Source organism: Meleagris gallopavo, chromosome 6 (assembly GCF_905368555.1).
Source record: "Meleagris gallopavo chromosome 6, MGAL_WU_HG_1.1, whole genome shotgun sequence".
Lineage (NCBI taxonomy): Eukaryota > Metazoa > Chordata > Aves > Galliformes > Phasianidae > Meleagris > Meleagris gallopavo.
The window spans coordinates 27,386,745-27,405,960 of record NC_139409.1 but is presented as its reverse complement, the minus strand read 5'-3'; the positions used below and the strand labels follow the sequence as shown (position 1 = coordinate 27,405,960).

At 34.1% G+C, this 19,216-nt stretch overlaps 1 protein-coding gene across 3 annotated transcripts in view; it reads left to right on the top strand.

The window, feature by feature from the left end:
• Window positions 1–19,216, top strand: part of DGKB (diacylglycerol kinase beta) — a 339,795-nt gene that overhangs the window by 39,407 nt on the left and 281,172 nt on the right. For all 3 annotated transcript variants that reach the window (XM_085226116.1, XM_085226115.1, XM_010712729.4), the window contains exon 3: window positions 18,849–18,925. In XM_085226116.1, coding sequence (XP_085082242.1) covers window positions 18,849–18,925 — 77 coding nt within the window. The remainder of the gene's footprint in view (window positions 1–18,848; window positions 18,926–19,216) is intronic.

Sequence of the window (19,216 nt, the reverse complement as noted above, 5' to 3'; positions counted from 1 at the left end):
CAATATCTGATGTGACCATATATTTTAAAATTATTAGTGCCTTAAGAGGATTATGGGAGTTTGGTGGCTCCATAGTAAGAATAACAATTCTAATTAAATTGTCCCAAATTGTACAAAAGCAATTTTCTGAAGTATTACCCCGTGTAACTATATTATTAAATTAGAAAACACACTGAATTTTTTTCTTTTTTTATTAGGTTTCAATAAATGAATACCAAAGTAGCAGTGGCTTCTAATAGCACTCTAGAGATGAAATGACTATCTGTACAGGAGGACAACTGAGCTGCTGTTCAAATTGCAAGCTCTCCAAGGCAAGCTCTGCCCTTAAGACAAATACTTTGCAGCTCTGTCTGCACGGTGGGAGCTTAATCTGTTCATATTACAATTATTTAATTTTGTAATGTCAAAAGTACTTTAAATTTCTTTGCTTTATATTTCTTGGCTTTCCTCCTATTAAATCTGTTTTTTTCATAGGAGTTTCCTATTTTTCTCTATTCCCAACCCTGTTTTGTGAGCTACCAGAAACCCTGTCTTGGGCTAACAGAAATAAAGAAATGATCCAATAAATAATCCAGCTATCTTTACAGCTTAGCATGCATTTGAAAAGTTTTATGAGAGTTCCAGGCACAAATATGTTAATATGTGTTCAGGGTCTGTTCTAACATTAAAAAGCAGTACTAAGTTCTGTGTAATCAAACACAGTGATTGCCTAACAATCACATCTCCATTTTATTATTTCAGTGGAAACTAGCAATATGACCTTTGCACTACAGAAAGTCTTTGGCTTGAAGCTGAGTCAGTCAGACTTGAGTATTGTGTTGCATCTTTTTAAAAGTTGCACTTTTAATAGCATATGTTAACAAATAAGGAATGTATGATGTTGCTGTATTTTTGTTTAGCTTGCTGGTTGATAAATACTTTAGGTTTTGTTCTGAAGGATGTTATTTAGGATATACGAATGACTATTTTATTTGAGAGGAATGCCCACTTCACATCTTATTTTGAATACATACAGTGTTGCTCCTTTCCATGTCACATCCTTTTATTTCCCTCAGAAGTTGTGCAGTTCAAGTAGTGATGCACTGAATCTCAGTTCATATCAGCTTTCTTCCAGTGGTAAGTTTGCACCTACTTGCTGCTGGGTGTTGCACAAAGAACAGTGCCAGAGAGTTGGTACATGCAGTGTTCTGAGGTGGTGGTGAAGACAGACTCTGTTACACTTTTTAATTGTGATTAGTCTTGTTTGTAAAAGCAGTTGAGGTGCTTTTTGTTTTTTGTTTTTTTTTTGTTTTTTTTTGTTTTTTTTTTTAAGTGCTTCTCTTATTCAGACAGCCATTATGTCACTATGAACTTGTCTGTAATAGCACTTCAGTGTTTAGGCCAAGCTTCTTACAGACTGCATACCTCATACATAACCATACCTCTATATCTTCAAAAATACAGTGGTAATAAAAATAATAAAAAGCCACATCACCACAGTTCCCACATTAAAAGAGTGAGAATCTGCTATCTCTTACAGATTGACAAGCATTTCAGAGGATTTGATTTTTGCACTGTTTTACGAAATACTTGTGTGTATCTGCTCAGTCTTTTCCACAAACATTGTCTCGATGCCCTGTTCTTTGACAATTGAATCCTGTGTTGTTTTTTTTTTTTTTGTAATTTTGTGAGATAAATGAATTATATTCCCAATTTCTCCCGCGTGGTTAGTTTTTATAGGGAAGAAAAAAGTTATTCCAGATTAGAACAAACAAACAAGAAAACCCACTCATCTCTTTCAAAAGAGGAAAAAGAAACAAAATCCTATTTCAATGCAGATTTTTGTTAATTATGTATTTTTCTTTCCTTAATCAGTTTTTAGTGTTTATAGTGTTTATGCAGCACATCAGTCTCATCTTAATCTTTCATGATATTTCACCGGGAGGGATTCCCACTTCTACTGATCTTTGACTGTCAGTAATAGTTTTCCATGTAATTAGGAAAGATTTGATTTTCTTAACATACATTCTTCAAAGATAGATTGTTACTGTTTTTATTTATTTATTCTTACTATAGATACTTAGTTTAAAATAAAGTTCTAGCAGGTTACGGTGAATAATTTCAGCGATGAAGGAACTTCTTTAAACTGGGTGCTACACTGTGCCAAATGACCGGCTGTTCTTAACTTTGCAGTTTGCTATCGGAGCTATCTGGGACTTCTTTAACTAATCTTTAGGTTGACATACTATTTATTTATTAATTTTTGGGTGGACTTGGACTAGTGATTCAGATAGTCATTTTAAGGGAATGTGAAAGGTTCTGGTCCATCTCTATTTCCAGATCTAGAAATTCAAATAGCATTTTACGACTTTGTAATCATTTTGTACAAGTCTGATTTTGGAGTTGTTTGGTTTTTCTTGTTATTGTTTTTATTTAAAAAAAAAAAGACAAAATTCATCTTTAAATCCTCCAGTTCCATAATTTATTTTTTACACAACGTTAATTACTGCATGAAATGTTGTTTTCTCTGAAAGTCATTTATTATCAGTATTTCTGACAATCAGACAATCTGATTGCATTTTATAACTCTTCTCTATTTTTTGATCATAGAGAACACTGTAGCTTTTAAAATGACATGGATCCTTTCCCTTTAAAAATGGTGCCAAAACATGGAGAAAGTGAAAAAGGAGACGGATTTTTACTAGCTGCTTGTTTTAAATTAAAAAGATTGTGAGTATCCAGCCTATATGATAACCATCATGAGAAAAAGACAGTTAGGAGGCAAAGGTGAAAAAGACAATGGCAAATAAGAGGACTGCAGAATTTTGGATAAAACAGAATGAAAATGTTGACAAAGAGAAAAGGTTACTGGTAGGCAAGGTAATATGCATGAAATTATCAAGGTGGTTTTTTTTTTTTTTTTTTTTTTTTTAAGATTTGGAATTGAGACAGCTTTAGAGCCAGGGCAAAGATAAAGTGAGAATTAAAAAAAAGAAAAAAAAAAAAAAAAAGCATACGATATTCCTGGAGTGGAGGGATTTGCTTTCTGTATTCTCAAAAATGGAGCTACATAATCAAATCTTTAATCATTTATGTCCTAAATCACATGAAAGCTTTTTAACAACTGAAATGATAGCTGTTCCCTTCAGAGTGGCACAGAAGTCAATTCTTGAGCTTTGCAAAGTGCTCACAGGGCATACAGCAAGCTGAATATGAAGCTTTCATTCTGATTTTCCAGCTTTTTCATAGTTAGAATTAGCTCCATATGATACACATTGTTGTATTTGTGATTAAAGTTTCCAAGGAATTACATGAATTCTGATAACAAGAAAACTGTGTATTTTCTGTACATATAGTGAATGACAGCCATGTTGCCCTGCAGAGCTTTGGAGAAGCTCCTGCTGCCTCCAGGCTGTTGTCAGCCTCGTTCACACTCCCAGCAGCAGCTGGCAGCTATTTCCCTTCCACTGCCTTTCAGACAGGCGTTCCCATTTCCTCCCCTGTCGGGATTCCTGTCCTCTCGTTTTGCAGAAGTGCATGTTCAGTCCCCACTCAAGCAGTTCTGCACTCTGGCAAGGTGATGAATGAAACCGAGAGCCCGTGTCATTCCAAAACATCGTGCATATCTGTGTTGTGGACCCTGACTTGGATCATCTTAGAGGAATAAAAGGCTGCTTGAGCATTTCCCAGGGAAACATCATGTTTGTAGTGCACCTTGCAGTGTGGTGTAATGATTCCTAAACTATAAACCAGTGCTAAACTCCCACCAAGCGTGGCTGGAGTCTATTTTCAGTTTATTTTGGGAGCTCTAGAATTCCTCTGGTGCCCAATTCAAGCCAAGCAGACCTGGGGCATACAGAACAGAAAATTATTTTAATTAAACAAAGCGTGGTGTTCCTTTTAAAGCATTTCACTGGGACATTTACAGAATTAAGTATATCAGTATTTTATTTCAAAAATTGAAATGAAATTCAATTGTCAAAGGTACATTATGAATATTAGCTTTATTGGCATTTGTTATCCACTGAAGCATGTAGGATATTTTCTCTTATAAAAATAAACTTTCTAATAAAATTTTTTTTCAGGTTGTTTGGATAGGGCAAAAGCAAGCAGTTTGCACAATCTTAAAATAAATGTAACATTCAAATATAAGTAAAATCAACACAGGGATTTTTTATTTAGATGATATGTTTGAAGCCACCTTAGGAAATCAATTTCAACCTTTTCTTACCTGTCTAAAATTTACCCTGTTGTCTAGCCATTTTATTTGTATTCATTCTTGTCTTTTTTTTTTTCCTTTGGATTTAGAGTTTGTTAACGTACGCAGTTAAAAGAGCGTAAATCACATGTTCTTCATTTTAGTGTCACTTACAGATTATCTGATTAATTATCTGTGAGTGACATCAAGCGTGAGGTGTTCTGACAAGGATGTGGCATATTTCTTAATGGTGCGAAGGATTGTGCGTCATGATTTTTAGGAGACTGAGTCTTCATTGCCTGACCTATCTTGAAGCGATGATCTCAGACACTGAAAGCCAGTAAGTCATTTACTCTCTGTCATTTTCTTAATGCACAGTCTGGGATAAGCTCTGTTTTACTAAATGCACACAATAGTAGTAAAACGTTTAAACAGAAATAAGTCAAATCTGTTAGAAATTTCGTCAAAAATGTGGCTGTGCTTTTCTTACGTGCCTACAAAGTGTCTCTATCTCAGCTAAACATTTCCTTTTTAAGTAAGAAAAGAAACAGGAACATTACAGGGCTGGGGCTACAGAAAAATGGGATCATTGCAAATGCTGAGCAAAAATGGCATATCCTATATTTGTTAGTAATTCTATTTTTGGGGAAACATTATCTGCTAAATAGCATTCAATTTATTGTTTTTACAGTTGTTTTTTACAAGTTTGCCTACTCATTGGTATTTAAAACATTGTAGTTTCTATTAAGGTACGGTGCCATAGTTTAAGAAAAACCATTTCCTTATCTTCTTCTCAACTCATCCCCATAGATGCTAGATTATCTTGCCTTTATATAAAGCGTCTCAATATGTGTCTTAGATTTTTTCATACTATACTGTCTACTGTGTATAGCACTTACTGTATGCTCGGCAGGATTCAAGACTTCCAATGCTGTAATCGTGTTGTTTTTTTTCTCCCTCCCAATAGTAGATTCCTTGGATTAAAATGTCCTAGAACAACCTTTATACAACAGAAATCTTGGAATTTATTGCTCTTGTATTTCTAAAACTAAGTATAAAACAGCTTAGAAAGGATAGGAAAAATCAAAGAAGTCTTTTTCATCAACACTTGACAGAGCTCCTAAGCAGCTCTGAAGTACATGAAGTTGAATTGTTTTTGTCTTTTCTTTGCTGACCCCACTGTCCTATACTAAATCTACCAATGTTTTTTTTCCTCCTTTTTTCCCTGAAGCAAGGCAATGTATTTCAAATAAGCTTGGTCTCTACAGTCAGCTGACAGATTACTTGCATTGCATTTAATTGGAATATAACTCTACTCCCTTTCAATTTCTCTGTTCCCCATTTATTCCCCACAAATTTATGGCAACTCAACCTATTGTTTCCTCTTCTTTCCTTAAAGCAAACTCTTTTATTAAATTAATTATTATTACATTATTAAACTAATAATTATTAAATCAGACATACAGGACAACCTACTGTTGAGCTGCAGGTTAATGATGAATACAAAAACTTGGGAAAATATAAGGTTCTGCTTGCAATTATAATTTCCTGTTTCTGAATTTCTAATATTAACTTCTGAAGCTTTTTATTCATACATAGAGTATTTGATGACGTATTTGTATAGTATTTGCTTTGGTCTTTTTTCTTGAAAGTCATCAGTTTAGAGCATCAAAACAAAGTTAAGATCTCTTGAAACTTAAATAGAATTTTCTTAGGTTTTTTAGGTCTTTATAATTGAGATCGCCTTGCTGAGAGTTTTTTCTCTTAAGATGTATTAGTTACTCTTCTTCTCTGCATTATGAGTGACAAAAAGAAGGTGAAAGAGGGGCAGAGTGTCAGAAGAACTAATTTTTCTTACTTTTTCAGCATTGTTTTTCGAAGTTTGGTTTGCCTCTATCCCTCTCTCTCCTCAAACTATATTTGTCTTCTTTTGTTGTTCCTTTTATCCTTTTGGGTGACTAACTCTTCATCCTTCTTTCTTTCTCGTATCTCTTCCAATTTCTTCTGTCAGATCATCTTTGAAATTATTTTGGTCTTAACATGCTCTGGATGGTATCTCTGGTAAATCTTGTGAAATGATTCATTTATAATTAAGTAAATAAACCTGTCCTCTGTGAGTGTACTGTGACAGAATGGATTAGGAAGGGATATAAATTTGAAAGCTGGAACCTGGGAGAGTTCTTAGTTCATTGCAACAGCAATGACTTTTGTGTATGGCAACATTAAAATGATGAATGCCTGTGTCATGTTACTGGTATTTTGTTACATATTAAGCACTCTGTATGTTTTACAGAGTTAACTAGGTCAAGTAACCTAATGTTTTTATAATCTCTGTGTCTACAGGCTGACTGTTCATAAAACATTCCTACAAGCTTACATTGTTCATATCAATCTTACATTAAATTTATATTTGAAATATACATTAGGTTTCTCTTGGAGTCACATCTTTGTAGTTTGAAACATAGCTGAGAGAAAAGATACTTGAGCAAATTGATTTGTATCCTTTCTAATTTTTTTTTTTCCCCAACCGTGCTATTACAGATTGGAAAGGTAAGTGACTAGTCTTCAAATGTAACTTGATTATTGACATGAGCATAGGAACTCTGGAAAGACCAAATCAAAGCTGGGGAAATCAGCAGGAATTTGGAAATCAATTTTGATAAGGAAATACTTGAGCTTGTCACTAAAGATGTTCTCACCACAGTGACAGATAAATAACAAGAATTATTGTATAAAAACTAGCAATTTCATCAATGTAGTATTTGTCCATAGTGAATGTTCATTTGTAGTGGTCCTTTATATGCAATAAATCAGTGAAGTATATGTTTTTTGAGATATTTCCTTGTACACTATACCTTATTATAATAGACCTAGGGCTGCTTGATCTTCTGGAAAAGGAAGAAATTAAAAGTTATGTGATAAGTAAGCAGAAGTTAAAGAACATGCTCATGTTACAGTCATGTTGTGATTATGTCTCTCAAAGTTCAGTTGAGCTACCTTTGATACCTTAAGTATAAGACTTAACTTCTCATCTTTGAAAGTTAAGGGAGGTCTTAATTAAGGGAGTAATTTAAGAGAAGAGTTAAGCCAGTGCTCTTATGAGTCTTGCTCACTAAAACTTACATACTTACATACATATAATATATAAACAATATATATATATTATGTTTGTGTACATATATGAAGGAGAGCATAAAGCAATCAAAACATTCATTGACAGACCGTAACCTGTGATAAGAACATGCCTCAGTGGCTACAGTCTGAAGCAATGTGTCTTGTGTCTATTGTGTGAGAGTTCTGAAGAAAGAGCTTGGTCTACCTTTCTGCCTTCCCTTACAGTAAATATGAATTTGGATGTACATACAGATTTAATAGTAAAATACTATTTTGACATTTTTGGTATAAGTAGTTCAGTACCATTTCATATTTGGCAATTTTCATTCTCTTTTGAACCTTTAGATGGATGTCAGTAATTTCTTTCTTGCGAATTCTGAGTAGTGTTCTGTTAAGTTTTTCTGCTTTAATTCATATTGTAGCAGTGCATGTTTTATGCTAATGAATTCTTGTTAAATCTTGATTTGTAAGTAAGAGGTGCTTATACTATATAAATATTTTGAATTAATAAAGCTTTGTTTTACCCTTCATTCAGTTAAGCTGTGTGCATTTGTGGTATAAGGTATGTTCTTCCCGACCCATTTAATGTTTGCTGTATGTTGTTGGTGGGTTTTGTTTGTTTGTTTGTTTGTTGTTGCTCTTGACTTTTTTTTTCCTAGAATGCCATCATATATATATTTTTTTCTATATAGTTAATGACTGAATTTCTTTTGTAATTACTAGTCTTAGTTTCCATTATTAATTTGTTTACGTTTGCTCATTCACTGTGATACATTTATTTAGGTATCCTTCATCAGTGTTTTAGTCTGGGTCTGTAGTACCTCTTAGTCTTTCATAAGACAGTGCTGTTTGAAAATAGAGCTATCGTCTCTGTGGCTGTGATTTGCTGAAAGCAATTTGTTTTGCATTACCCAAAAATAAAGTATGATCATTCTTTCAAAAACAAAGTAGTATGATCATAGGACTGGAAATATGAATTTTAAAACAACAACAAGAAAATCTTATGCTCTGCTAGTGAATTTAGAATTAAGGATAGTTCCAAGAGACTAGAACAAAGATGTTTGAGTATTTCTTTATTTTTTCTTCTTTATTTTATTAGTGGAATAGGAAAGTCCATAAAATGATAGCAGAAAAAAAATTAAAGATTAATAGAGCAAATGGTCTTTGACTCCTAAGCTTCTAAAGGGCAAGTAACTCACGTTTTGTTATTAAACTGCTGAAATTATAGTTAAGATGGTTATTGCTTAAAATGGTTAGAGAGCTCTGTAGACTTGCATGAGGAATGTTCTTACTAAGAATAATGTTCTTACGAGACTTTGTCTGAGAAATGCATGAAAATGTTGTTTAAATAGCCCTCGTAATAGGTTCTAGACTGCCTTTATTAGAGGGCTACGTTGTAAGCTTTTATTCTTGCTCTCTGTCTCCTTGGCAGAAAAGAAATTGTTTTCTAGATCGTCCAGTGGGCTAACTTAAACAGTGGCCAATGATTTGTTCTATTTGAGCCTTTGTATTAGTCTGGAAAGGTGAAAAATGTATATGTAGTGAAACTTAGAGATGTGTATTTAGTTTAATGTATGTGTATTGAAAAGGAAAGGAACTGAGATACACCAAGCAAGAATCAGCGCAAACTGATCATGAGTTTTTCTTCTCCTGAAGTTCATACATATTCCCTCTCTCTTGTACTTTGTTTTAGTGTTGTCTATTATGGTGAATAATGTCCATGAAGACTCTTGAGAAATTGATATAAACTAGTTAGCTAATAGGAAACACTATTTAACGTTAATAAAAAGAAGACTTAATCTGTCAAATATACGAAAGACTTCTTAACTGAACTGAACTGAGAGCTGGCGTGGATGGAAACAGTAATTTTTAAGTTTTGAACTCCACAACTACAAGACTTAGAAGTGTATTTGCAACATATTTGTTTCTCAGCGGATGAACGTAAAATAGATATCCCAGAACAGGTTTACAGTGGGAATTGTAAGATAAATGAACATATATTAACCTTAGTTAATGTGTGAAGGTAAAATATAGCTATTGAGTTTCTTTATGATAGTAATGATAATAGGAATATTCCCATTCTTTCTAATGTATGACAAACTTGTAACTCCTTATCAAACCTATATTTTATTATATTTCAAGTCTCTGGTCATTAAGAGAGTTATATTATCCCAGAATTTCAACCCAGAGGACTTTCACATTTTACTGCACATTTTATTGCATGTTTTGCTTCCTTTTCTATTAGAATTTTAATTTCTTGTTCTAACTATTTAGCAGTAGAGTTTCCTATATCTCATTAAGGTAGCAGCATGTGTATCCAGTGGAATCAATTTGATTGGTAAATACTTAAGCAGTATCTGAATTCTACATTTAGTTTTCAGTAACTTTACTTTTTGCCCAGTTAGGAATCATTTAAGTTCTTAATAATGCAGCAAATGAGATAATACAGGTATCTGCGAGCAAAATGGAGGCAAGTGGAGATGGTTTATCTGTCTCTTCTTCAGTATTTAGACAAGGAAACAATATAGGAGAATTAACAGGGGAATACTGTGTATCTTTAAAGATGATTTAGAGATGTCTTTATTGGAGAAAAAAAAGGTGTTGGAGAAGATCCTAGATTTGTATGCTTTGTTCATCAGTTTGTCTTGTGTTGTTAACAGTTTATATGATCTAGTGTTATAACAAAAAATAGAAATAAATTCATTAAAATGATACTATTAAAAAAAAGAAAAGATATGTAGAAGAAAAGATTGCTTGTATACTTACGAACAATGGAAGTATTTTTTAGTGGAGTTCCTAGAATAGGCTTAATAAAAGTTCTAGCAGAACCTTTCTCCTCATCTTTGTCACTTGTACCAATTGCCAGTTTTAATAGCAGATCATAAGGAAGTCACATGGCATGGAAATGCGCTCACTGTTTTGACACATTAAATACTTTATCATGTTGTGTAAATATGTTATCAAGATTTAACAAAAAAAGAATCTTGATAGACTGAAGAGATTCTTATCGTACTTGCCATTGATACTTTTAGAATAATAATAAAATGTCTTAAAGCTGCCTTGCATGCTTCTATCCCTGTTTCCCTTTATATTTTTCATTTTGCAGATGGCATCTGTTACTAACCTTGAAACGTCTTATATATTTTTATTTCATCTTGATTTTTTAATATATGTAGTCTGTAAAGAACTTTTTTTTTCTTTCTCATTTACTGTCACTTGGATTCTAATGTCTCTGTGAAGGAGATATGTATGGCACTATTGCACAACTTCTAGCTTTAAAAAATACACTTTGAACCAAGATTAGCTGCTTTAATGTCTTATGAAAAAAGGGCAGATCTTAAAAGAATCTAAAATGCTAAATTTCTGTGTTGCAAATAAGATAATATATAGAACCAAATACGTTTTTAATGGGATGATGCACCACTAAAAACATGAGTGTTTTGGATAAAATTTTTAAATAATAATTAACTTCATGTGCTTGAAACATATTTTTCAACTTTACCAGCTCTGTAAAACTGAAATAGCTCCTTATAGGTGTTTGTTTGAACGTTTGTTACATTGCTATTCTTGTAAGACCATCACTTTGTAAGACCATCACTTTGTATTCTTCAGTAATGGTTGAAAAGATCCAGAGAAAACTGTATTGTGGTGTTAATTCTACTAGTTTTATGGCCTAAGTATTCATTTGACTTTAAAGCTTCTACTCCTGAGATAAAAATAAAAAATAAATAACAGAATTGTTACTCCAGGAGCTGCAACTCTTGTTTTTGGAAAGTGTTTCATTTCAGTGGTAAACACATCTTGAAATGGAAGATGAATGCATCAGAAACCTGAAAGTCACAACTAAATTGAGCTGGATTTTTTTTTTGTTTAAAAATTCATCTCTTTGTTTAGCATTTATATTGAGAAGGTCATTTATTGTATGTAAAGAAGATTGCCCTAGGTGAAAATTTTCTCAGGCTAAAGCTAAAAACAGTTTTGCTTCCATTTCTACATAGCTAAAATATAATCTCGGAAATACACTTTCAGTACATAGGATATTGGGGATTGTCACTACGTTAACCTTTATGCCTTTCTTTGTAAGAGGAGGAGTAAACTGAATGTGATACTTTGAAAACAAGGAAAGTGAATAAGAAAAAAGATGGTTAAAAAAAAAAAAAAACCTGCCAAAAAAACAAAAGCAAAAAACCAAAGCCAGGAGTGCAAAACCATTTCAAGAATTGTTTGTGCTGCACAGAAGAATGGAAGAACCAGATGTATATTTTAAATTATGTCTTCTAATGAAATGGATGTTAATAAAGCCTCATCATAAAGAAATGGAGGAGAGTAGAAGATAAAAATCCCTCAAAAACAAATCCCCAAGTGTGTGTTACTTGTTATACCACTAAAAGTGTTTCTCCCAAGCCCTTCAAAATAAAAGTACATGGTCAAAGCAGACCAATGGTACCTTGGTAAAATATGTTGCCAGTTTTGACTCATCCTCAAGCTGAGCGGGTGAAATGTGTTAGCTAGAGGTATTTCACAGGTTCCATCTTTTGTGATGTGAATTTCAACGCTCAAGCGTATAACATCTGTGTATACATCGGTACTGTACTAGCAATTTGTCTGTTTCATGTTTGGGAAATATGTGCAGACATGAAAAAATTGTGTATCAGTATTGAGGAATTCTATGTTCATATTGAAGGAAGAGACAGTCACCACTAGGGAAAAAGTCAGGGGTAAGAACAGAATCTCAGGTATAAATTTATCTTGGATTATCTACGGAGCTGTAGAGAAGTTGCATTGTCATGTTTATTTTATATCTACTATTTTTTAAATTTTTGCATTGTGGACTGTAGTGGAAATACTAAGTCACCGGCTTGAAATAGTGATTGAGTATCTGATGGGAAGGCAGGGCCGTCCCAGGGGAGCTCAGATGCATGCAATGTGAGTGACTGGAAGGGGTGCAGGCAGGGATGTGTAAGGATACACTGCATGTTCTTAATCCTGTTCAGTAGCACTTGAAGCCATTGTTAAACTTCATGTTACACGGATAATGAGTACAAAAATATAGATACTATATACTACAGAGAATAATTTGGATAACAGCAGAAAGAAATAAACATTTTAGAAACACAGTAGTTTCTTAAAAAAACAACAATAACAGAAAAACAAGTTTTCTGAAATGTATAGAGCCATTTTCCTATTTTTGCTTGAAATCAGAAATAATATGTGGTAGCTTTCAAGCTAAGGTGATTTGATTCTTTGCAGATACAGTTAGTATTTATAGAGCTAGTTTGGGATGGAAATATATTATCAATGACGATACTTCCTTAATTTAGTGTAATAGGGAATCATTTCATCACTGTTCTTATGAGTTGGCAGACTGTATCAGATAGTGTGACCAGCTATAAATAAGGAGGAAATGAGAAAAGAGAAAGAAAGAGCCACAGAGTAACCTGTTGCATGTTTGTATTGGTTTTGTGACTCAAACAAGATGATAGAATCTGGGGACTGGAGAGATCTCCAAAGGCATTTAGTCCTTCCTGTTCTCAAGGCAGGGTAGTGTGGCATATTCACTGCATGCATAAATACTGTTTTTCAAAGATGAGTTTTAGAATGACTTGCAATATTATAGTTTTCTCAAATCTTGAATTTAGAATGAGGGAATATTGTCCCCAGGCCCTGAGGGAACTATCAGTCCTGACTATTCCTGACCAGCCTCCCCTGAGCTCTGAGAGCATAAAAACCCTCTTGAAGATCCCTAGGGGTTCCCTGCATCCTGTTTGTGGTCCAGAACCCCATTTTAGCTCTTGAAGGAACTCTGTTGATGTCCCAGTGACTATAACAGGGTTCCCCACAGCCCTGCCCTGCCACGGGCCTTGAAAAGATTGGCCCATTCATGGCCTTGTGTCTCACCCTGGCTTTGTGCATCCCCATTCACAGAGTGATACCCAATACTTAGGGCAATGGCTGTTCTTCAGCCTGTCCTGATCCTGGCTTGTGTAGCTAGACAGACGCAGGCTGAAAGACTCTGCCCTGTCAGAACTGCACAGTCTTGGTTCCAGGGAACCCGTAGCCATCATAGCACCCTGAAATACTGATTTGCATTCAGAGCTGCTTTATGAGGATGTCTCAGAGTGCTTCAACCTTAATTTTCTTAATATTTGAAGGCAAAGGAATTAAGAATAAGTTGAATAAGATAGTTATAAAACTGTTTTAAAATATAAAAGATGGGCTTTATTTTTCCTCCTCAAAATAATTCTAAGTACTCAGAGCAGTTACCTGTAGCTTCTTTCAAATCCTGGAGTATGTTTGGATTCTTTACTTATTTTTTCCTTTCTAAACTGTAACCTACTGGTAGGCAAAATTCAGGCTCCTCCTTGCCCCCCAAATCTCTCTTGTTTGCCATGTGCTTCTGTTTGAACATCTGCTATAGGGAAATGGGATTTGGTAGACATTTTCTGTTAATTTGGACTAAAGATATGTTGGCACATGGTATTAGTATTTGTGTTTTTTCTCATGAAGAAGTCTGACTGCCTGTATAAGTATCACTTAGTACATGGAAGGAGTAAAATTGATAAATCTTCCTTCTAATGATGTCATTGAGAAATTAAAAATCTGCACCAATCTTCAGGTGAGGAACAACAGGCATCACTGAGGCTATGGGTAAGGGTGAGTGGCAAAATGCTGTGCTCTTGTGCTTGGCAGCAGCTTCAAATTCAGCAGCTGCTGCAGTAGGAGTTGTCCTTCCCTGCAACAGTGGCTGCTGTCCCTCTCTCTCCACTTACCTCTTTATCCATCTCCTATTGCATAAGTTGTTTGCCACCGTATTTATGTAGACAGCCTCATCCAGTTCTGCCTGAGTTTCTAAAGAACTTTTTGCTTATTATTCATCAGAGAATTCGGTAGAAGAGTGATATGGTGGAGGTTCTTGTCATTCCAGTTTTTTTTTCCTGTTTAAGTGCTACTGCAGTCACTGGTAATGTCTAGTGAGGTGGGGTCTCTTTTACAGCATTGGACTGTGGTTGCCTTCCCAGCTTGGCAGATGTTTTCAAGGTGATGGTAAGGTTTGTGATACCAATTTAAAAATAAAAATTAAAAAAAAATAAAAAACAATGACCATGAATTCAAATGTGTTTCTTTTCCTTTTGCGAAATTTGCATCAAAAGACTTCTGCTCATAAACCAACAGGAAAGTATGACCTGTGTTAAGAGCTTGAAGCAGTGAGCATCCAGCCCTACTTATGATACTAATTTCTCACTGTTCAATGTCAACCACCAGACCCTCTTAGCAACACAGACATGCTGTAGGATGCAGAATCATACTGGGAAAAACGTGTTTTTACTGGAGTAACCTTTTTCTGTTGAGAGTGAAAAATACAGCTGCATAGTATGCAAGTGATGCATACAGCTTTGTTAGCAGGCTCAACGTTTTTAATATACTGGCATTTGGAGACTAGCAGAGTTTTAGCTTAATCTTAGTCTTGAGCAAAGACGTTATATGGTTCTGTGCATAAAAAAATCTCTGAAGCAGAAAGAAATGTTCATGTATAAACACATGTGCATATGTGCATGATCACACATTTTTATTATGTATTTGCATCCACAAAAGGAAGAAAAAATCCATAATAGAATAAGAATCTGTATAAGAATTGCAGTGACAAAGGACTATTGGGCTTTTTCCCATGCTTCCTACTGTCTTTGCTATCATGTAGGACTTTCAACTTTGGGTCATGCTTTGGAGTCATGCCAGAAAATTGCATATTGAAAGGTATGTTTTTTTTTCCTGTATTGTATTATAGAGATATAGAAAATCTCTAAAACTTCAGAGCTTGTATGTATAAACAATGAAATTGATCATTATAAGACTCTATAAGAATCCTTACTGTGATATTTTTTCAAATAATATAATAACATCTGGATTTATAAGAGAATTAATTGTAATCCAGCCATTGTTTTCTAGTGCTTATTTGCCTTTACATGTGATTTTAAAACCACTATTTTATGCTGTCAGGCCTTTTTTATAGGTCATTTATTTTTCTGTTCTTAAACTTCCCAAGAGTGTTTCTGGGTGGGTGGTTGAAAGTGTAGAGAAAGTCTGTGATCTGGGCAAGTTTTCTTGATGTTTGATGTTTTCCATTTATGGGAAAAATGGTTCACTGAATTCCTATCTCAACTTAGTGTTTAATCTTCCTCATTTGAAGCTGAGTCATTTTAAAAAATGAATCATGATTTTAATGTGGGCTAAGTCTTAAATGATTTGCAACTTGGTATGTAAATTAGTCTTCAGTTATAAAAGGTATCTTTGTTAGGACTGTAAGATGCTTAAAAAATCAGATACTTTGACACTTTGAATATCTCCCTGTTAAATATGCAGGTTTATTATTTCTATTGTGTCATTATTTTGATTGTTTTGCCTTTATTCTGGAAAAGTACCTTAACTCAGGTTATCTTTGTATCCATTGTTTTTAAGATGTATTAAAAAAAAAAAAAAAAAAAATGCAGTGCCCAGCTACTTTTCTCAAGTGAAGTAGTAGCTTTTTCAGTTAGCAGTCTGTCACACTGTGCTTAGTCTGTTTGCTACTCCTCAGACATGGGTTGGGAAAACATAGCTTACCTCCTCCCTGGAGAATTCTGACTCCTGAATCACAGCTTCCCTTTTTCTCCTAGCACCTGGCTAAATGAACACTGCTGTGTTCTGTCTAAATTACAGCAGAAGATGAGCTGACATACAAGGGTTTAAATCCATACAGACAGAAGAGAGAACTGAATGGCTTTCGTGTTTTGAGTGAATTCCCAAAGCACCGTGCTAGTGGGTAATAAAAATAATAAAATTGTAAAAATGTAAAAGAAAGAACGGTTTCATGAAATGAATTTTGCATTTTTCATTAACTGAAGTTCATGGGATTTAAGCACTACAATGATGGACTATGTGCTATATATCTCTGCATACTTATAAACTGTTGGAATGGAGCATCTCATACAAAGAAAGTCTGTCTGTGATTAAAAAAGAATGAGAGATATCTAAAGTTTAAGATCATATTCATACTGAACTTTTAATATGTGGATGGTACTTCTTAATTTACTCAGAAATGTTAAGTTGCTGAGCTATGCAATTGTCAACGGTTTATGGGCTGGTTTGGCCCAGTTCTGTGACTAGTGGGGCAGAGGGATCCACGGATCTGCGCCTCCAGAAAAGGGAAACGGGGGCTCCAAAATAATGGGAAAAAAACAGCGGCAATGATCTGAGGAGAAACAAACTAATTTACTAAATACAGTATGGTAATGCAAGATAATACACTATACTACAATATAATTAGAATTGGAGCTAATAAATCAAATACAATGAGAGAGAGTGTCCAAAAGATGGATAGGCCTCACCATAACACTCAGGTGAGATGCGCAGTCCGGTTGAGCAGCAGGGAGGAGAGCCTGATGAAGAAGAGCGCATCAGGTGACCTTGCCAGGGGTTATATCTCCTCTCTGATCGCAAAGCCCCCTGGGGTATGTAGTTCTTCTCTTCCAGATGGGTACCTGGAACTTGAGCATTAGCACCCTAACTCCCAGTGCACTATATGATGTTATAATGTGGAATAACGATAACCAAAAATCATACAACCATGACAGCAGAGCATCTGTACTTGGAGGTAACAGGCAAGATGCAGTTTGCCTTTGAGGTGTGTTTTTACACCAGTTTCTAGTGAGTGTGCAGATTATTTCAGTCAGACTAAATAATTGAAAAGGAACCCCTAGCATTGTTATTATTTGGAGGAAACTTAGGGAAAAAAAAAAAATAAGAAAACTTCATGGTTATTTCTGTGTATAACTTCTGATATTTTATTTTCCATAGAGCATTTATTTGGTTAATTTTTCTGTCAGTGGAACTGAAAACATTGTATCGGAGTTCCTCAATTTTTTTTTTGTTGGCATAGAACTTTCCAAGACTCTGCTTCTTATGCACAAAAATGAATGAAACTTTAAGATTACCTTTACTATCATATCTTTAGGTCCAATTATTGAAGATGGAATGTTTATAATATTAGTTTGGCTGTTAGAGACTAAGAAGAATTCGTTTCTCTTCAGAAGGTTAGAACTGTTAGGAGTTGCACATGCAGAAGGTTGTCCTTTGATGTTTGACTTAAAATATTGATGTGTCATATTTTTTTTGTTTAAAAAATCGTCTTAATCCGTGTTAGTTTGGATACTATCCCATGACTGAACTGAAATAGTGATTGAATGACTGTGAACAAAAGGTTGTGAAAAATGGTTCCATCTTGGCTGTGGAATGTATAGCACGGTGCTTGCAATAAATACAGTTTGTGTCCAAAATGTGGAGATTTCTCAATTTTGCTGGGACAATCAAAGCAGTAATTGCATCCACAAAAATTTTTTTCTTGACAGGTATTTCGATCATGGAATATATTGTGTTTTTTTCATGATTGCACTAAGGTGATATTCACAAAACATTTACATAGCACAAGTGTTTGATTTTAATTACAGCTGCATAGACGTAATGCTTGTTTGTAGATGACAAAGATGACAAAAATGTTAAATGTTAAATTAAAGAAGCATGTTCCTTTTTTTTTTTTTTTTTTTTTTTTTTTTTTTTTTTTTTGTTCTTACTTCCCAGTTTTTGTTTTTCTCTCTCCACTCAATATTTGCTGTGGAAATAACTATTCTGCTGTTATGTATACTCGTTTTCATTTTTAATGCGTCTGCTAGTTCATGACCTATTCCAATGTTATGCTCATTATGCACATTTGACCATAATGCATTTCAAAGACAGAATTGAGTTACATCTATTTTTCTTGTATTCCAAGATATTTAGAATGGAAAAGATGGTTATATGTTAAGTGAATGTGAATTCAAAGGATTTATTTATTGACAGCTTATTGAAATAACTGTGTTGTTCTTTTGTAAGTAGAAATTTTTTAACAACGAGAGCAGAAATTCTGAACTGCTGTGATGTAGCATGATTCTGTTAGTCAGTAACCAAAGTTATTCTGACTGACAGTTGTTAAAGTATCTTGAAGGTCTGCAAAAGATGTAACGTTTGTTTTCTGTGATGAGTCTGCAGAAAAACATATTTCTTCCAAATATGGCATGTGTATTATATATATAAATATATGTATAGACAGATTGTCTGGCTCTATTAGTTTCTGTACTCACTGGCACCTATGCCAGAAGTGATTTAGTAGCACTGTTAGGAATGAACCTGCTTGGTAGATGACTCATGTTTCAGGGACAAGAAAAGGAACTTGAAATAGTCCTTGCAGGCAACTACTTGAGAAATATGCTGCTAACAACAGTTAAAAATTGGAGTAAAGAATGTTTGTTTCTTAGCTTTCTGTGTTTACTTACCATTTTTTACCATTTGTTAAGAGGGTACAGTATGTTCTCATTTTCTTTATGCCTATAGCTCTTATACAGCTAGAGAAAATTTGTGATGCACAAATTTTTGAGAATTTTTGAGAAAAGCTATTAGTGGGTGTTTTTTGTGTTCCTTTAATTACAGTTCACATTATGTAAATCAGTTTTCTGTATTTTAATTTTCTCTCTTTTCATTCTTCATCTAGATTCCACTAAGAAAATTAAGGATGTCTTAGAAGAGTTCCATGGCAGTGGTGTGTTAGCAAAATATAATCCTGAAGGGGTAACTTGTCTTCTTTCTTCAATAATTGGGAGTGGTGGGAAAAGTGTTAACAAATGTTTAAAGGATTTAAAATAGAAGTATTTTTATAAATCAGTCGTTTGAGGGTAATTGAATCTGTTTGGAAATAAAAATGTGAATGTTTTTATAAAACTAAAAGTTTATAAACATCACAGTAGACACATCTGCTTAGTAATCTTGATAAACAATGTAATAACTAAAACCAAAAAACAGTTAAAAATAAACCCCATAATCATAAAGGTTAATATGCTTTCTAATTCTTTTTGATGGCTA